Below are 18,921 nucleotides of genomic sequence, written 5' to 3' on the forward strand. Positions count from 1 at the left end.
CATAGAGTGAATCTCAAACTGGACTGTTTTGGCGTTCTCATTTAATTCACGTTTATGAAAAACACCCCTGAAAAACGGTCGGTTCTCCACACAATACCGACTGTGACGCAATAGTCGGGATCATTAATATGTACGCCTCCAAATATTTGCATAATGCCAGCCCTCAATGCCAGGCGGAACTGCCCAGCCGAAGCATGGCAGTTGCTCAGTGTGGATGTACACATGAACACAAAAGTATTTTTTAGCTCCTTTATCTGAGCCTCTGAAGAAACAATGGGTTAATTTTATTTTCTCTGGAAATTTCCAAACATTTCACCGACTGTTTCCTCAACTTGGGCCAATACAGAGCTGGCCTCGGATCGAGCTACCAAGCAACACTTTCTGATGTGTAATTGTTCAAGTTCAGACAGGTAATCTTTCTCTCAAAATCGTTCAATACTGTTTATGCATCAGTAAGTCAAGCCAGTGACTAAAATATCAGCTTCACATCGTTTCTTTTAGTAGGATGAAAATAATCGTATTTAAATTGTGAACAAATTATATACAGAAAGAACAATCTTTCCACACAGCGCGAGTTTATCTGGACACTTGCCAAACTCGTTATGAAATCAATGACGCACGTTACTGCACAACGAAGCTCTTACTGTATTTACATCATCGTGTTTGCATTGGGGAAAGCAGAGAGAGTGCAGAAACTGCTTTGCAATGATAAGATCTTCATTCTCGCGATCAACACTGTCATCTGCTCAATGCTCATCACGGCAACATTTTATGTGATGGGAATAGATCTAAATACTTTAAAAACATCTCACGATTCGTTAATCTCTATAGCTGTTATAGTAAAAACGTATAATAGCAGTAGTAAAAGTATTCGGGAGAGAGTTTCACATGTAATGCGTAGCTATTTCATATGCAAGCATGTCAGCCAATCACAGCAGTGGCTGGCTACACTGAATCCCACAGCAGACACGCCCCTTCAAACAGAGTGTTCAAATCAGAGGCTAAAAGCAGGCTAGGAAAAATGCCATTTATTTCTAAATTATGAATATTTTTTATCTAAAAAACATACTAACATTATAAGGGTAACCCAGGAAACATTATAAAATAATAATAAAAAACATTCAAGGGCACCTTTAATGTAAAAAGAGAAGATTGTTCAAGACATCAGTAACCATATGAATCATGCATACACACACACAACCCTAACTAACCCTTGATTATGGGGACATTTTGGGTTTAACTGGACCTCACTCACACACACTCTCAAACACACACAACCCTAACTAACCCTTGATTATGGGGACATTTTGGGTTTAACTGGACCTCACTCACACACACTCTCAAACAAACACAAACACCTAACTAACCCTGGATTATGAGGACATTTTGGGTTTAACTGGACCTCACTCAAACACACACTCTCAAACACACACAAACACCTAACTAACCCTGGATTATGAGGACATTTTGGGTTTAACTGGACCTCACTCACACACACTCTCAAACACACACAAACACCTAACTAACCCTGGATTATGAGGACATTTTGGGTTTAACTGGACCTCACTCACACACACTCTCAAACACACACAAACACCTAACTAACCCTGGATTATGAGGACATTTTGGGTTTAACTGGACCTCACTCACACACACTCTCAAACACACACAAACACCTAACTAACCCTGGATTATGAGGACATTTTGGGTTTAACTGGACCTCACTCAAACACACACTCTCAAACACACACAAACACCTAACTAACCCTTGATTATGAGGACATTTTGGGTTTAACTGGACCTCACTCACACACACACACACACAACCCTAACTAACCCTTGATTATGGGGACATTTTGGGTTTAACTGGACCTCACTCACACACACTCTCAAACACACACAAACACCTAACTAACCCTTGATTATGAGGACATTTTGGGTTTAACTGGACCTCACTCACACACTCTCAAACACACACAAACACCTAACTAACCCTTGATTATGAGGACATTTTGGGTTTAACTGGACCTCACTCACACACACTCTCAAACACACACAAACACCTAACTAACCCTTGATTATGAGGACATTTTGGGTTTAACTGGACCTCACAAACACACACAAACACCTGACTAACCCTTGATTATGAGGACAAACTGGGTTTAACTGGACCTCACTCACACACTCTCAAACACACACAAACACCTAACTAACCCTTGATTATGAGGACAAACTGGGTTTAAATGGACATCACTATTAACTCCACACATAGCAGGAGTACCTGTATTAGAGTTAACCATACTAAACCAAATCAACTATTCTACATTAAAGAGTGAATTCACAAATTATTCTGCATCTTTTTGCTGCCACTAAACCTGTAAAAGTAATACGCACACCTAAGGAAATAGTGCTACAATGTGCTGTTGCTATATCAACCAACATATACACATGTGGTGCAAAATGAACCTGGTTGGAGAAAATTCAGTGATCAAAGATCAGCAAGTTTTACACTTCATAGAAGACTAGTTAAAGGGCAATTAGATGAAGAAATGCAACTAGACAGCCAATAAAAACTAACAAAATTAAACTGAAAGGGCAATTTTTATTTTGCAAATGGTAAAAAAAGGCTCAACAACTGAGATCTAATAAGGCCATTATTAGAGATGCACAGATTGATCGGCTTGGGACCGGAATTGGCCGATTTTCACGTGATCGGCCGGTCAGTCTGACATATGCCGATTTTATACCGGTCAAACGCACTCGGGCGCCGCATGATTAACATCAGCATCACACGTGCACACGGAACGCACATGTAGAAAACCTCGTGAATTACGTCCGTTTCACACCGCAAGCGTGAGAGGCGTGTATTTTTTTCGGCGTGCATGTTAATCAGTGAATGCATCACACCGGGAGCGGGAGCAGAGCGTCAAGCAGGAGCGTCGAGTGAGCAGCAGTGAAGCGGTTTCGGCACAGAGTCTATTTTTGCTGCGCTGCTCACACTCAATTAAAGTGAAAGCACACTTTTTTTGATGGGCAAAATAAATATGATTTCACACAAAAAGTGCCCAAAATGCACAGAATTTGCATGTCTAGTGTGTTTTAACAAGAACTGGAGTAGGCTATGTCAGAAAAGAAAATGAAGAAGACTCAAAAATATTTATAGAAAATTCACCCATTTAAACTTGTTTTTATTATTCAGTTTGGGTAGAAGTATATGGTGTTTTATAAAAATAAAAAAATAGAAAATAAATATTTGTGTGTGCTGTAAAGTGGTTAGAAAAAATGAAATCGGAATCAGCTAAAATCGGTATCGGCAGGTCAAACTCGGAAAAATCGGAATCGGCCTAGAAAATTGTAATCGGTGCATCTCTAACCATTATGGGACTAAAGTGCATGAGGGAGTGTGCCTCAAAATGACCTCAGCAACACACTGGAAATAAAACCAAATTAAATTGCCTTCCAGTAAATGCATGTATTTGTACATTTCTTTCAAAACAGTGTTTTAATAAAAGTAAATAAAAGGATGTCTTGAACACTCTTCTGGCCCAACAACAGTTTAGAGAACAAAACCCACAGACATTAAAGGTTGTATCAGCGATTTCAGGCCCAAATATAAATGATCACATTCATCTAATTTTTCCTAACGATCCGCTAGCTGCCCGCTCCATAAGCATGCCGTCCAAAAACCGCGTCTCTGTAGGCAGCCTAGGCTCTGAGATCTGCACACAAAAACAATGGGTTTCACCAACCACTCAAAACCAAAATAAACAGTGTTCCAACCAATCACCGCAAAATCTCAAACCACAACACCCCCACCTTTTGTGTGCAGATCTCAGAGCCTAGGCTGCCTACAGAGACACGGTTTTTGGACGGCATGCTTATGGAGCGGGCAGCTAGCGGATCGTTAGGAAAAATTAGATGAATGTGATCATTTATATTTGGGCCTGAAATCGCTGATACAACCTTTAATGGAAGGCGACACTGATCTCTCGAAGAACTCTAAGAAGATTTCTTTTTCAACATCAAACCTCGGTTCCTCACGAAATCCCTTATATTTTGGGCCGTTCTTTCTCTCAGAACAGGGTCCTCTGCAGTCTTGCACTGCTCACACTCTGCCTTTGTTGCAAGGTGTCCCTTTGAAATATGGACTCTGAAATGTTTCATGACAGCATTCACTTCATTTGGGCTCCATGGCCTTTTCGCAATTCTCCTCAATTTGGTCCCTGTAAAACAAACAAACAAACAAACATATACATACAGATATGTATACCTATACACCTATATGTATATACATGGAATAACTTTAATATAACCAAATGTTTAAATACCTCTGGAGTTCTCAGTTTCATCCTGATTCATTTGGCTTTTTCCTGAGGGGTAAAAAGCAAGAATTAAAATGTATTCCAGCCCTACGATCCAAACAGTTTCGGACCATGTGAAATATCAGCAGATAAGCACACAGGGAAAACTAGTCTCTGGTCCTGTGTAACATGAAAAGGACCACTTTACACTGAATTACTGTGGAAGATAAAAAATAAAATCAACATGTATCCTTTTTCTCAAATAAATATCTAAAATATATGCGCACACACATACCTGTGGAGCTGTCAGCCTCACCCAGGCCCATTTTTGTTTTTTTCTAAGGGAAAAAAAGCAACACACTATTCATCTTCTCTACACAGCAAACAGGTATATATAATATATATATAATTATTATTATTATTATTATTATGTAAATATGAGGGCTCTGAACCAGTTCAAAGAATGAAAACAAAAACTGGGGAAAAACCAGAAACGATTACTTGAAATGACCATTAACTGGTTAATAATGGTGTTTTTTTTCTTCTTTTTTCTGTTTAAAGGGTAATTCCACCGGTTGAGACATGAATATGTATTGAAAGTGGGTCATATATGTAGTAGAATAGTAGCATACATTTCTAATTTGGGTCCTTCTTGGCCGATAAAAGGCAGAAAATGACTTTTTAGTGCTTGTGGATTGTAGACAACAATCCCCATAGTGCATTGCAATGCTCAGCTCCGCAGGCCACTCCCACTACCTACTGCCTGGAAATCATTTCACACAATTTCTAGTGAAGAGTTACTTTGTGAACTAATTATTTGCTTTATCATGCTCGTTAGCTGAGATAGCTTATACCTGCGTGCATGAAGTTGTCTGGACTTGTGTTCTTCCACAGCTTTCTCAGTCATTTTTACCGTCCGTTTTTCACTATCTTGTTCATCCATAACGAGCGAATGTTTACACACTTTATTAGTGCAAATATCAAAACCGTAGGGTGAGCTTAACACACACACACTGCGTTCCACTTTTATTTATTTATTTCTCACACAGCGGCGCGCGCCATAGTCCTCTAGGTTTCGATTAACGATCCACAGCACAGCAAGGAAAGCTACGACTTAGTTTCACCGTGAAAGTTTCCTCCTTCCGGCTTTTATCTCGATATCGTACAGTAGAAATTGGCACCGCTGGAATGAAAAAGTTTCTGCCGGTGAAATCAAACGCACGGCACTGATCAGTGATGTGTCTGTTAGCGCATTAGGTCCAACCCCCTATGGGCGGGTTTGAAAGGGTGGGAACTAGAGCTTGTAGTCTTTACAGAAATCCCCCCCTCTTACACTTCCTCCTACAATGACGTAAAATGACGATTTTAGGAGGAAGTGAAAAGGGTAAATAGCGGATTTCTCTCGTCTCAGGGGAAAATGAGAGAGTGTTGCACGACCATTCAATAGTATGACTGGGTTTCTAACAATGATGCAGATACTGACATTTGCATGTAAGGCCAAGCCATTTTCGACTTGACACAGGTCCACTGCAATCTTCACAAGAATCCAAACTGGAGATAACAGCACTGTGAACTTCATGGTGGCACTATAACAAAAATTATTTATTAAATCAACATATATTGAACATAGCACAACTTTCATTCCAGAGTGTGGTGTGAATGGGCCTTAACAGTTTACGTCTCTGTGACTGAAAGTCACAAAGCATATCCAGATTGAAAAGTGTGCATATTGGGTCTACAGCTTACCCACAATAAAGAAGCAGCCGACACATACCCAAAGCAACATCTTTTCCACAAACCCTAACCCTGACATGATGGTCCTCGTAGTGGAGAACTGTCCTTATATTTCAGGTCAGTGTCATGCCCATCCCCCAACGCACGAGTTATGAAAATGAATGAACCGATTCCATTTTACACAAAGGAACAAATATTATCCAACAGATTGACTTAATTTATATCAATCTGTATAATAATTCCAATCGTAATTTCAAAAGCAGTTATGTTAAAAAAAATAGAAAAAAAAACTTCATGGGGTTCCATATAGGCTACAGAAAGAGTTTTTAAAAACATGGTTGTGTAACAAGGTGCGATTTGCTGGTGGGGGATTTCCCCCCTCCACAGTAATCAATGCTATAGCCTAATTTACCAATAGACCATATCACATATATTGTATATTTTTAAAAATATGCAACACGCACGTTTAAACAACAAACGATACAATCTGAACCGGCGCTTCTGCTCCTGTATTGAGAGATAACATGCAGCGCGTTTCAGCTACGATCCTGGTTCCAGTGGCCTTAATACATTCACGGCTTTTCAGAATGTCACAAAGCGTTTTGAGATGTTTTTGAACGAAATATTGATTGTTTATAATTAAGTGTTTTGGCACACCGAGTGGCGCTACGCATTGTTCTAAAATTGGGTTTTATTCTGGCATGTTGAACTAGAGTTCGACAAACGCGGCGGCACTTTCACTTGAATTAATTTTTTTCTCATTACAGCTAAAAGAACTTAAAAGGCTAGCCTACTCCGTAATTTTTGGTCATACAGATAAGATATCATCTTTTTTTAAACTGTAAAAGGTCTATAATATGCTAACGATAAAACGTTTTCTCGCTCATGTGAACGAACACACTGGAGAAACAAACGTTTGGTCATTTCACAAAGAGTAAAATCATGGCCGAGTGGAAGAACTTACGGTTCGATCATTTAGATGACACGGGTTCAAATCCCGAACAAACTTGGTACTTTTGTAAATTTTATATTAGCCTATTAATGCATTTTATATCCGATTATTAATGCAGAGAGATTTGTCTATTCTAAAACTCTGTTACACCATATAGTTTTTGCTTATATTTATAAAATAAAATTGCCAAGCATTTCCATTTTACACTGGAACAAATAGTATCCAACAGAATGACTTTACATCTGTATAATAATACCAATCGTAATTTATAAATAGCTATAGCCTATATAAATTTTTGGGATTCCCTATAGGTTATAGGCTACTTCACCAATATACCATATACAATATATAAAATAGAGATATGCAACAGGCACGTTTAAACGACAAACAATAAAATCAAAACCAGCGTTTCAGTTGTTCATTAGTTCCAGTGGCCTTAATGTAGGCCCTATGCACGGCTTTTCCAAAAGGTCACAAAGCGTTTTGAGATTATTTTGAATGAAATATTGAAGTTTATAATTAAGTGTTTTGGCACACCACGCCGAGTGGCGCTATTGTTCTAAAGTCGGGTTTTATTCTGGCATGATGAATTAGAGTTCGACAAACGCGGCGGCGCGTTCATTTGGATTTATTTTTCTCATAACAGCTAAAATAGCTTAATAGGCTACTCCGTATTTTTTGCCTACATCGTTCAAAACTGTAAACTTCTATTCATATTAGGCTAACAACATTTTAGCTGTCGTCTCGTCTCTGTCTCCGGGAACTGCGCGTCACAAAAATGAACCGAAAACCACTTGCCTCAGCTCAGTCACGATAAGAAATCGGCTATGTCTAAAGCCTTTAATTGTCTAAATATTTAATAAATGTTATCTGATTATGTAATCCATCTGAAACTGAGAGGTACAGATGATCTACTCAAACATGTTTAGCTATGATGTGAGCGCTTCCCAACGAGGAAAGGACAAGGGGGAAAATCTCGCTCTAATTAAATGTAGGCTAAATCGCCCTGAATTAAAATGTAAAAGCAGATCAAATAATTTTTGTCGAAATGTTGCTATATTGTTTCATTTAAGTTCATAATTATTCTATAAATGTTATTTAGTTTAACAGCAGCACAACGAAGCACTGTGGTTTGAGGTTTATTTGAATAAAAAAGAACAACTTATTGAAATTGAATGAATTATTGAAATGAAATATTTAGTAATTATGTTTCATGACAGAAATATCACTACATGTAGCTTACATTATTTAATTCCTTCATTATCAACACTTTAATAGTCTAATGCTAGAATAGCGGTTTAAGTGTGAATTGCGACTTCTTTTTGTTGTAAGTCAGTCTCAGAGAGCCTGTGGGGGGGTTGGAGGGACAGTGGCTTTATCGGCACAATAGGTGTTAATGTTCCTCTTTCATATGGAGATGTCGGATAGCCAGCCCAATGAGCAGGCAAAGGCTAAATTCTTATAAATCTCTCGGTGTGTCCAAATGTAGGCCCTATATCTTATTAAATTATAAATATTGTAGTTTATTTTTTGTATTTAAAGTTTTCACACAAAATTTCAATTAAAGTGTTCAATCCAGTTGTTTCAACTGGTTTTGTAGAGTTTTAGAGTTTTAGAATGTTTGAGCACTGTGTATGATTGTCAACAATCTGGCATTATCTAAACATTAATTGTTGACTAAACACATTCATGCCACAGCAGATACAGAGCTCTTTAATTCGCGATCAACCTCGTTTTATTGTAAGGTGAATTCAACAAGGCATGCTTTGTCTTTGAAGCAACAAAGGCTAAATAATTTGTTACAGTTTTTTTTTTTGGAGGGAGGGAGGGAGACAAAATAAACTTGCTAAAAAGAGATCCAGCGCGAGAGACAGGCAAAGAAAAACGCATGTTCTTAATTTATGTGGCTTTGGACTATTTTCGTTTTGTACTGTTTTAATTGTTTAATTTAGCTGAAATTCCTTTGACAATACAAATTTAAAATGTTGCAAGAATAAGATTCTGTGTTTCTTACATTCTTCAAAATTTGCGATGGGTTTCAAACTTAATTAATTGTAGTGTTCTTTTACATTTTCATTTGTTTTTATATTGAAAGTAATACTATTTAGTTAGTCTGTCAAGTCAACAAAATCAGTCTTTTCTGATTTGTTCAATGTATGGATCTGTTTTGAAAAATTTCTCCCGTTGCTATGGCCAGGTATCACTGTCAGTCAACTCAATTTCGTGAATGATTCACAAAACAATAATTTAGCAGATTAAAGACGAGCTTCATTATTTTCATTTTCTGACGCGATCAGCTTTCTTTTTTTATTTATTTTCATTTCCCTCATCAGCTTTGTCGTGCAGCGGACATGGAATGTAGCAAATTTACGTTAATGTGGCATTGATAATTAAACAAAACGCTTGACATTAAATAAATAAACAGTTAATGAACTCGCTAATAAACAGTTACCTATTTAGGCATCAAGAACGGTAAAACATAAAGTCGGCCAACATTGAGATGAGTTGGCTACATTGAGATTCGATCTCGGATCGCTTGAAGCTCCGTGAGGCTCATGTTGTTGCGTTAACCACTGAGCTACCGTCTGAACGCTATTAAATTACGTCTTATGCTCTTCCAGACCCTCATTGATAGCCTAATATATTTCTGTTGCAATGTTTTATTTCTGTTATAATGTTTTCACTATTTATTCAATTTAATTTCAGTATTGCGATTATGAATTCGTTTAACTACAATGTTTCACTTGAATTCATCTGTTACCAGCTTTCAATCGCTCTGAATGAGTCGCGGCGCGGCGGTAGATTACGCAATAGAGAGAATAAACTGACACCTTGATTGTAGCGCCTCTTAGCGGTAAAAGGCAGCAAATACACATCCGAATTTTACCGCCGCGGGGGCGGCGGCGGTAAAAGTATTATTCTTGAGTACCAACTGTACCCAAAGCAACATCTTTTCCACAAACCCTAACCCTGACATGATGGTCCTCGTAGTGGAGAACTGTCCTTATATTTCAGGTCAGTGTCATGCCCATCCCCCAACGCACGAGTTATGAAAATGTATGAACCGAGCAATGTACATTTTACTCGAATTTGAGACGTCACAACAGCGTCTTTAAGACGACAGTCCACGTCAACCAGTCTAGCATGATGCCCAACCATCCTACACTTAACATTGCCTGTGTCAAAGAGAAGAAAACAATGAAGGAACATGCGCTCACTTACTTTCTGTTTCACTGATGAGGATGGATTCACACTGCATTCAGTCACAGCCACTGATGTCTCGTCACACAATTCCTGTAATTATGAGAAAGACAGGTACAACACTGAGGCAAGGATGCTTGCCAATCGGTCACCGCAACTAATTCTAGTATCAACCAAAGACTAAATATCTAGTGTCCCTTTCATGGCTCCGTCATGCACAAAGCAGACGTGCAGAATTTTTTTTAATAATCTGCATCATATAAAAAACTAACATTCATGAAATACAGAACATGGTTGACTTTCAGTGATAAAGTCTTTAAGAGACTCACCCTTAAACGCCAAGGCCAAGAGGAATCCCCATAGTTGTATGTGACCTCCTCATCTGGAAAGATATGTCTTATACTAAACAGACACAGGTGTGGCCTTCCGTCAACAATGATTGTCTTGACTTTGCAATTTGGATTTTTGTCATCATCATTCCTCCACCGTCCTCTTTTGTTGCATCTATGCTGTGATAAAAATAGTGCAGTAAGAAACTTAAAACATAGACACACACTGAAACATACGGTTCTAACTGAACATTTGGGTTAGGCTAACCTTGGCCTATTTAACCTATATTCAAATACACATTGTGAAAGTTAACTTGACTTCCTAAGAATTTAATAGGTCAGATGATCCACTTAAGGTAAAAAAAATAATACCCCAGTTGAACAATAACCATGTTATTGATTATCACTAACTAATAAGTTCCTAATGTTATGAGAACCCTAGCAAATCTGCTATTGTAATAGTGCGGCACGATTAATCTTATCGCAATCGTAATCGCGATGTCAAGCCTGTGCGATTATATGGCGCAAAATGCTGCGATTTTATGTAAAATAAACAATGGGCTGTTAACGCAATTAACGCAGCATCTGTTATTATTTGTCATCCTTTGGCTAGTGTTACATGATAATGCTCTCATGCGATTGCTTAAAACCATTCATGCGAGACAAGTCAAAAGAGAGCGCGCTGAATGTCCGACTGTGACTCACAGAAAGACACGCGCCAGAATACAGTTCTCTTTCGCTCTTGAACGAACAACAACACACACAATTATGCCAAAATGTCGTTTGTCGAGTATCTTCATAACATAAGAGCAGTCTTATGATGGACGTATAGAGTTGTGAGAGGATGAGGCGCATGTGAGATCCGTGTCTCTGTCAGCAGCGGCTGCTCTTAAAGGGCCGGCAGCCAAAGCTTTCTGTCAGTAAAGTTAATCAAAGAACAAAGGGGACAGAGAAAATTACTCACTGCTCTTGACTAAAGAACTTATGTAGCTTTAATAAGGATTAGTCTATTTATTATTTATGCAGCGCAGAGTCGCAGACTGTTTGATAACTTTATTAAATTTCTGCATACCTGTTAGACAGGAAGGGCACAGGTAAATATGACATGTCATTTATAATGGGTTTATGTGAGGATTATTTGAAGGTCACTTAAATTAAAAGCTGTTATATTTTTTGACGTCTAATAAATGTTTTTTAAAAGATTATAGCTTTCAATTGTAATGATGGAATCACTGTAATGTTGGATGGCTATAATTAATGTTTTAAATGGGGGTGGATTAATTTTTATCCAGACATCAATGGCTTAGATGTTATCAATCATTTAGTTGTTGTTGCTAGTTTGAGTTGAGAAATACACATTTCAGAATTATCACTAATCTGTGTGTGCATTTTGCTTTAGAACCAAGCAAGTTGACTCATGAAACCATTTGTTTATTATATCGCAATCGCATATTCCAATTGCAATATTGACCTCAATAATCACAATGACATTTTCCCCAAATCGTGCAGCCCTATATTGTAATAATAATAGTAATAATAATAAATCATAATTATAACTGTTTTTATTAGAATGACATGCAACTAGTTTGCTCTGAATATGAACCAAAAATAAATAAACCAAAAAAGAAACAGCCAGCTTACCAATAACGTGTTCCATTCCATGTGAAGTCAAACAAGTAGTTGCCTTGAACATCTTTAACATGTTTACTTTGAGAGAGAATCCCACGGTATTCAACAACAAAGGTGGATGGTTCAATGTGCTCAAGTGCAAACACACCTCTCCCTGAAAGGGCAAAATAATATATAATAATACAAATAAAACATGAATCCAAGTGCACCTATATGTTACACAGCTAACCAACCTATCCTTTTAAAGAGTTAAATCCTGTAAAACTGTGTAATGTAATATGAGGTGCAGGAAATAAAAAAAATAATCAAGCATTGGTTTTCACTGCGATATAGCCTACTAGTTGATTTTGGTTACACTATTCTCTGTATACATAGTTTTATGTATTTATTTTAAAATAATAATTATAAAAAAATTGTTTAAAGTTTTTTTTTTCATCTCTTAACCTTTATGAAAATGAGCGGCTTACCCAAGGGTAAAATGTGTGAATGTGAAAGATCATGTCCAGACTGCCAGCAATAGGCCTACTTTTCATTCTTACAAGTGCATGCCTACTTTATGATTTGATTTGCCTGCAGTCTGAACATAGTCAAATTGCCTTGTGGTGTTTGTCGTCCCTCAATGAAGGCTTTGTCTTTGCCCGACAATATGTGTTCTTTTGCATCCTGCTCAGGTTTTATTCTCTTCTTTCTTAACATGTTGACTGAAAACATTCCAGACAACATAATTAGTATGTATTTATAAATATATAAATATATATAAATATATATATATATATATATATATATATATATATATATATATATATATATATATATAGATAGATAGATAGATAGATAGATAGATAGATAGATAGATATGCTTTATATACAGTACATTATTGTCAGACTGTAGACTATATCAATAAATACAACATTTTACACAGAAATAGTTGATCAGTGAGGTTTTGAGGCTTGTTACTTTTGATAAGAAACAGTCTCCGATTTCAAATTCAGTCCATTTTAATACCATTTTATCACTCTTTAATGTGGCGCCTCAGATCAAATGAAGCTAAACTCGTTACTTAGAAAAATTAACTAGAGAGAGAAAGTTTTAGAAAATGTTACATGTATTACACCTGATTTACATTAAAATAATAAATGTAAAATCGAATTGGAAATAGAATCGAAAGCACGTGAATTAAAATTGAATGGAATCATAAAATGTCTGCTAATATCCAGCCCTAAAATGAATCAACCAGATAATTTTGGCAAGTCATTCTAATGACAGTAACGTTACATTAATGAAAGTATACTTTTACATTAGTCTCGTTTCTGTTTATTTAATATATTTCTGTATCTTACTGTATTAAACTGTAAATTCATCCACTCAACTTTACCAGTCATCATGATGACAACATAGATTTGATTTATTTCAAAATGTAAATTAATTCTCTCAAGCATCCATGGAGATGTATCTTTCATCAACTAATACTAATACTAGTATCCAACTGCTTATGGATTTATATTAGCTACGTTTAGTGGCCACGTTTAAAGTAATGTAACTAACGTTATTAAAAACTGTCTGACTCATGACACTTAACTCCATAAAGGTAGAATATATAAATAAACGCACTTACCTTCCTCGTGATAAAGTGAAAATCTCCCACTATAGCTCGTCAACTTCGCTCGAATTCTGCTAATTAATCTTTCATGATGATGATTAATCTTCTGATTAATCACACGGTCACACCACACGTCTGCGATAGAAGATCAGAGGCGCAGGCGCGCTGACTTTGACGGATGTGAAATGCAGCCAATCACTGACGAGGATTCCAGCAGCCAATCACTGACGAGGATTCCAGCGTTCCACCAATGAATCGCGCTTGGGCGTGGTCTGGGTGTATGAAATGTGTATGATACTGCAGTAGCGTCGAATTTCACATAGAGGGAGATTATACACTCTGAGCATACTCTGGCACACACTGAAAAACGGGTACAACGGATTTATAAGGACATATTGAGAAAAAGCGGGAGGTGGTTAGGCGCAGCCTGATAAGCCTTTCTACACTGCTCGACTTATGAGGACACTAGTGCTGTCCTCGTAGTTACGGTATGTCCTCATAGAGTCGGTATGTATCCATGGTTTTTGTCCTCATAATCCGGTCGCACCAACGCACACACACACATGCTCACACACACACACACACACACACACACACACACACACACACACACACACACACACACACACACACACACACACACTCTTCCCTCTGCTATTGTCATGAATATTAAGTTATCATTTCAGTGCACATCACTTCCTGTTTCTGACATTGGATCACTGTATCGGGTTCAGTTCGCCTCATGTTATGTGTGTTGTATGTGTGTGTGTGTGTTGTGCAGGAGAGAGATCGCTACTCGTACAAGATCCACCTTCCGGAGACGGTGGAGCAGCTGAGGAAGTTCAACGCTCGGAGGAAACTCAAGGTATTCACTGTCATCACGCAGACGTTCCTCAACACGTGCCCAGCCCTCACACACACTCAGTGTCAGATATCACACACTCAGGGTCAGATATCACACACACTCACACACACTACTAATTATCCTGAAATTGAGCCGCGTCTCATTCAACTCCTCTTTAATTCTGTAGTATAATTCTTTATACAAAACATGTTCAAACTACGTAATTAAAAATTACTGGATGACAAAGTTGTTTCGGTGTTCATCACACACCTTCTTCAGTTGTAAACACACAGGAAGTAACACGCAAATATACATGTCACATGATCCGCACACTTGCAGAAGTCACATGACTACCCGTCTGTCCATATAATGTGCTTGCCAGAGCTGACGGATCTGACAGTTATGAATCTACAGCTTCACAGTAATAAACAGGAGAACGACTGAACCAATGATGCGAGCTTCGTCAGATATGAGACGGCTCCTGATCTGAAGACAGTGATTATTCAGATGAGTTATGATTTCGTCTGATAGTGTCGGATCAGTCATATTATTGAATATTAAGAGTCTTTTAAACCCCAGATTAATTTAAACTAAACCCAGTTTATGGGTTATATTACTATATTTTTAAAATGTTATTTTATAGTTCAAAACGGCCAGTCTTATGTTTTTCCTGTTCATGCAAATGTTCATATTTGATCTTCAAATATCATGTAACATTACTTTATGAAGTGTCTAAAGTTCTCTCTGAATGTTCTAAAACTAAACGTTTCATATAAATAATTCCATGAACGATCCATAAATAAATTTTTTGGTGGTAATGTTTTGAGAACATTATTAAAGCCCAGATGACTGAGTGAATGTTTTAATAAGTGTGTTATGAAGCGTGTCTTATGAAGCGTGTTATGAGTTATGAAGTGTGTGTTATGAAGTGTGTTGTGTTATGAAGTGTGTTGTGTTATGAAGTGTGTGTTATGAAGTGTGTGTTATGAAGTGTGTGTTATGTGTTATGAAGCGTGTGTTATGAAGCGTGTGTTATGAAGCGGCGTGTGTTGTTAAGTTGTTAAGTGTGTGTTGTTAAGTGTGTGTTGTTAAGTGTGTGTTGTTAAGTGTGTGTTGTTAAGTGTACTGTTAAGTGTGTTGTTAAGTGTGTTGTTAAGTGTGTTGTTAAGTGTGTTTTTAAGTGTGTGTTTTTAAGTGTGTGTTGTTAAGTGTGTTATTATGTAGTGTGTGTTATGTAGTGTGTGTTATGTAGTGTGTGTGTTAGGTAGTGTGTGTGTTAGGTAGTGTGTGTTATGTAGTGAACTCTTCCACACTCCTGGTGGTTTCAGGTTAGCGTGAGTAAAGTTCTCATTGACACACTCGCACTCCCACATGAAAGCACAGGATGTTGTTCTAATACTTCAAATTTTTAGTCAGCTCTGATTAAAAAGAATGCGTGCGTGTGTGTGTGTGTGTGTGTAAAGGTGACAACGAGTGGTTTGCAAGATCTCTGGAAGGCAAATGTCAAATGTCTGCGGTTCAGAAGAATGATTTGATAAAAAATAATCTGCATAATGAATGAAATAAAGAGATTGTGTGTGTGTGTGTGTGTGTGTGTGTGTGTGTGTGTGTGTGTGTGTGTGTGTGATTGACAGGGTGCCGTCCTCGCTGCCGTCTCAAGTCACAAGTTCAACTCGTTCTACGGTGACCCTCCGGAAGACCTGCATGACTTCTCGGAGGACCCCACGTCCTCAGGTACGTCCCCCGTGACAGCGCTCGCTGCAGTCATCTCTGGATCTGCGTCTGGGTTAGTCAGAGCGAGAGTCTGCTGGTGTCAGGTGACCTCTAGAGGAGCGGCTCTCCGTCGAGAGCGAGAGTCTGCTGGTGTCAGGTGACCTCTAGAGGAGCGGCTCTCCGTCGAGAGCGAGAGTCTGCTGGTGTCAGGTGACCTCTAGAGGAGCGGCTCTCCGTCGAGAGCGAGAGTCTGCTGGTGTCAGGTGACCTCTAGAGGAGCGGCTCTCCGTCGAGAGCGAGAGTCTGCTGGTGTCAGGTGACCTCTAGAGGAGGGGCTCTCCGTCGAGAGTGAGAGTCTGCTGGTGTCAGGTGACCTCTAGAGGAGGGGCTCTCCGTCGAGAGCGAGAGTCTGCTGGTGTCAGGTGACCTCTAGAGGAGCGGCTCTCCGTCGAGAGCGAGAGTCTGCTGGTGTCAGGTGACCTCTAGAGGAGGGGCTCTCCGTCGAGAGCGAGAGTCTGCTGGTGTCAGGTGACCTCTAGAGAAGGGGCTCTCCGTCGAGAGCGAGAGTCTGCTGGTGTCAGGTGACCTCTAGAGGAGGGGCTCTCCGTCGAGAGTGAGAGTCTGCTGGTGTCAGGTGACCTCTAGAGGAGGGGCTCTCCGTCGAGAGCGAGAGTCTGCTGGTGTCAGGTGACCTCTAAAGGAGGGGCTCTCCGTCGAGAGCGAGAGTCTGCTGGTGTCAGGTGACCTCTAGAGGAGCGGCTCTCCGTCGAGAGCGAGAGTCTGCTGGTGTCAGGTGACCTCTAGAGGAGGGGCTCTCCGTCGAGAGCGAGAGTCTGCTGGTGTCAGGTGACCTCTAGAGAAGGGGCTCTCCGTCGAGAGTGAGAGTCTGCTGGTGTCAGGTGACCTCTAGAGGAGCGGCTCTCCGTCGAGAGCGAGAGTCTGCTGGTGTCAGGTGACCTCTAGAGAAGGGGCTCTCCGTCGAGAGTGAGAGTCTGCTGGTGTCAGGTGACCTCTAGAGAAGCGGCTCTCCGTCGAGAGCGAGAGTCTGCTGGTGTCAGGTGACCTCTAGAGAAGGGGCTCTCCGTCGAGAGCGAGAGTCTGCTGGTGTCAGGTGACCTCTAGAGGAGGGGCTCTCCGTCGAGAGCGAGAGTCTGCTGGTGTCAGGTGACCTCTAGAGGAGGGGCTCTCCGTCGAGAGCGAGAGTCTGCTGGTGTCAGGTGACCTCTAGAGAAGGGGCTCTCCGTCGAGAGTGAGAGTCTGCTGGTGTCAGGTGACCTCTAGAGGAGGGGCTCTCCGTCGAGAGCGAGAGTCTGCTGGTGTCAGGTGACCTCTAGAGGAGGGGCTCTCCGTCGAGAGCGAGAGTCTGCTGGTGTCAGGTGACCTCTAGAGGAGGGGCTCTCCGTCGAGAGCGAGAGTCTGCTGGTGTCAGGTGACCTCTAGAGGAGGGGCTCTCCGTCGAGAGCGAGAGTCTGCTGGTGTCAGGTGACCTCTAGAGGAGGGGCTCTCCGTCGAGAGCGAGAGTCTGCTGGTGTCAGGTGACCTCTAGAGGAGCGGCTCTCCGTCGAGAGCGAGAGTCTGCTGGTGTCAGGTGACCTCTAGAGGAGGGGCTCTCCGTCGAGAGCGAGAGTCTGCTGGTGTCAGGTGACCTCTAGAGAAGGGGCTCTCCCTCGAGAGCGAGAGTCTGCTGGTGTCAGGTGACCTCTAGAGGAGGGGCTCTCCGTCGAGAGCGAGAGTCTGCTGGTGTCAGGTGACCTCTAGAGGAGGGGCTCTCCGTCGAGAGCGAGCGTCTGCTGGTGTCAGGTGACCTCTAGAGGAGCGGCTCTCCGTCGAGAGCGAGAGTCTGCTGGTGTCAGGTGACCTCTAGAGGAGGGGCTCTCCGTCGAGAGCGAGAGTCTGCTGGTGTCAGGTGACCTCTAGAGAAGGGGCTCTCCCTCGAGAGCAAGAGTCTGCTGGTGTCAGGTGACCTCTAGAGGAGGGGCTCTCCGTCGAGAGCGAGAGTCTGCTGGTGTCAGGTGACCTCTAGAGGAGGGGCTCTCCGTCGAGAGCGAGCGTCTGCTGGTGTCAGGTGACCTCTAGAGGAGCGGCTCTCCGTCGAGAGCGAGAGTCTGCTGGTGTCAGGTGACCTCTAGAGGAGGGGCTCTCCGTCGAGAGCGAGAGTCTGCTGGTGTCAGGTGACCTCTAGAGGAGCGGCTCTCCGTCGAGAGTGAGAGTCTGCTGGTGTCAGGTGACCTCTAGAGGAGCGGCTCTCCGTCGAGAGCGAGAGTCTGCTGGTGTCAGGTGACCTCTAGAGGAGGGGCTCTCCGTCGAGAGCGAGAGTCTGCTGGTGTCAGGTGACCTCTAGAGGAGCGGCTCTCCGTCGAGAGCGAGAGTCTGCTGGTGTCAGGTGACCTCTAGAGGAGCGGCTCTCCGTCGAGAGCGAGAGTCTGCTGGTGTCAGGTGACCTCTAGAGGAGGGGCTCTCCGTCGAGAGCGAGAGTCTGCTGGTGTCAGGTGACCTCTAGAGGAGGGGCTCTCCGTCGAGAGCGAGCGTCTGCTGGTGTCAGGTGACCTCTAGAGGAGCGGCTCTCCGTCGAGAGCGAGAGTCTGCTGGTGTCAGGTGACCTCTAGAGGAGGGGCTC

The 18,921-nt window shown here is 41.0% G+C and overlaps 1 protein-coding gene across 15 annotated transcripts in view; it reads left to right on the forward strand.

Moving 5' to 3' along the window:
• Positions 1-18,921, forward strand: part of caskb (calcium/calmodulin-dependent serine protein kinase b) — a 103,836-nt gene that overhangs the window by 36,613 nt on the left and 48,302 nt on the right. For all 15 annotated transcript variants that reach the window (XM_056243520.1, XM_056243519.1, XM_056243524.1 and 12 more), the window contains exons 9-10: positions 14,529-14,612; positions 16,226-16,325. In XM_056243520.1, the coding sequence (XP_056099495.1) occupies positions 14,529-14,612; positions 16,226-16,325 (184 nt within the window). The remainder of the gene's footprint in view (positions 1-14,528; positions 14,613-16,225; positions 16,326-18,921) is intronic.

Source organism: Rhinichthys klamathensis, unplaced genomic scaffold (genome assembly GCF_029890125.1).
Source record: "Rhinichthys klamathensis goyatoka isolate OS25496 unplaced genomic scaffold, OSU_Roscu_1.1 h1tg000802l_1, whole genome shotgun sequence".
NCBI lineage: Eukaryota > Metazoa > Chordata > Actinopteri > Cypriniformes > Leuciscidae > Rhinichthys > Rhinichthys klamathensis.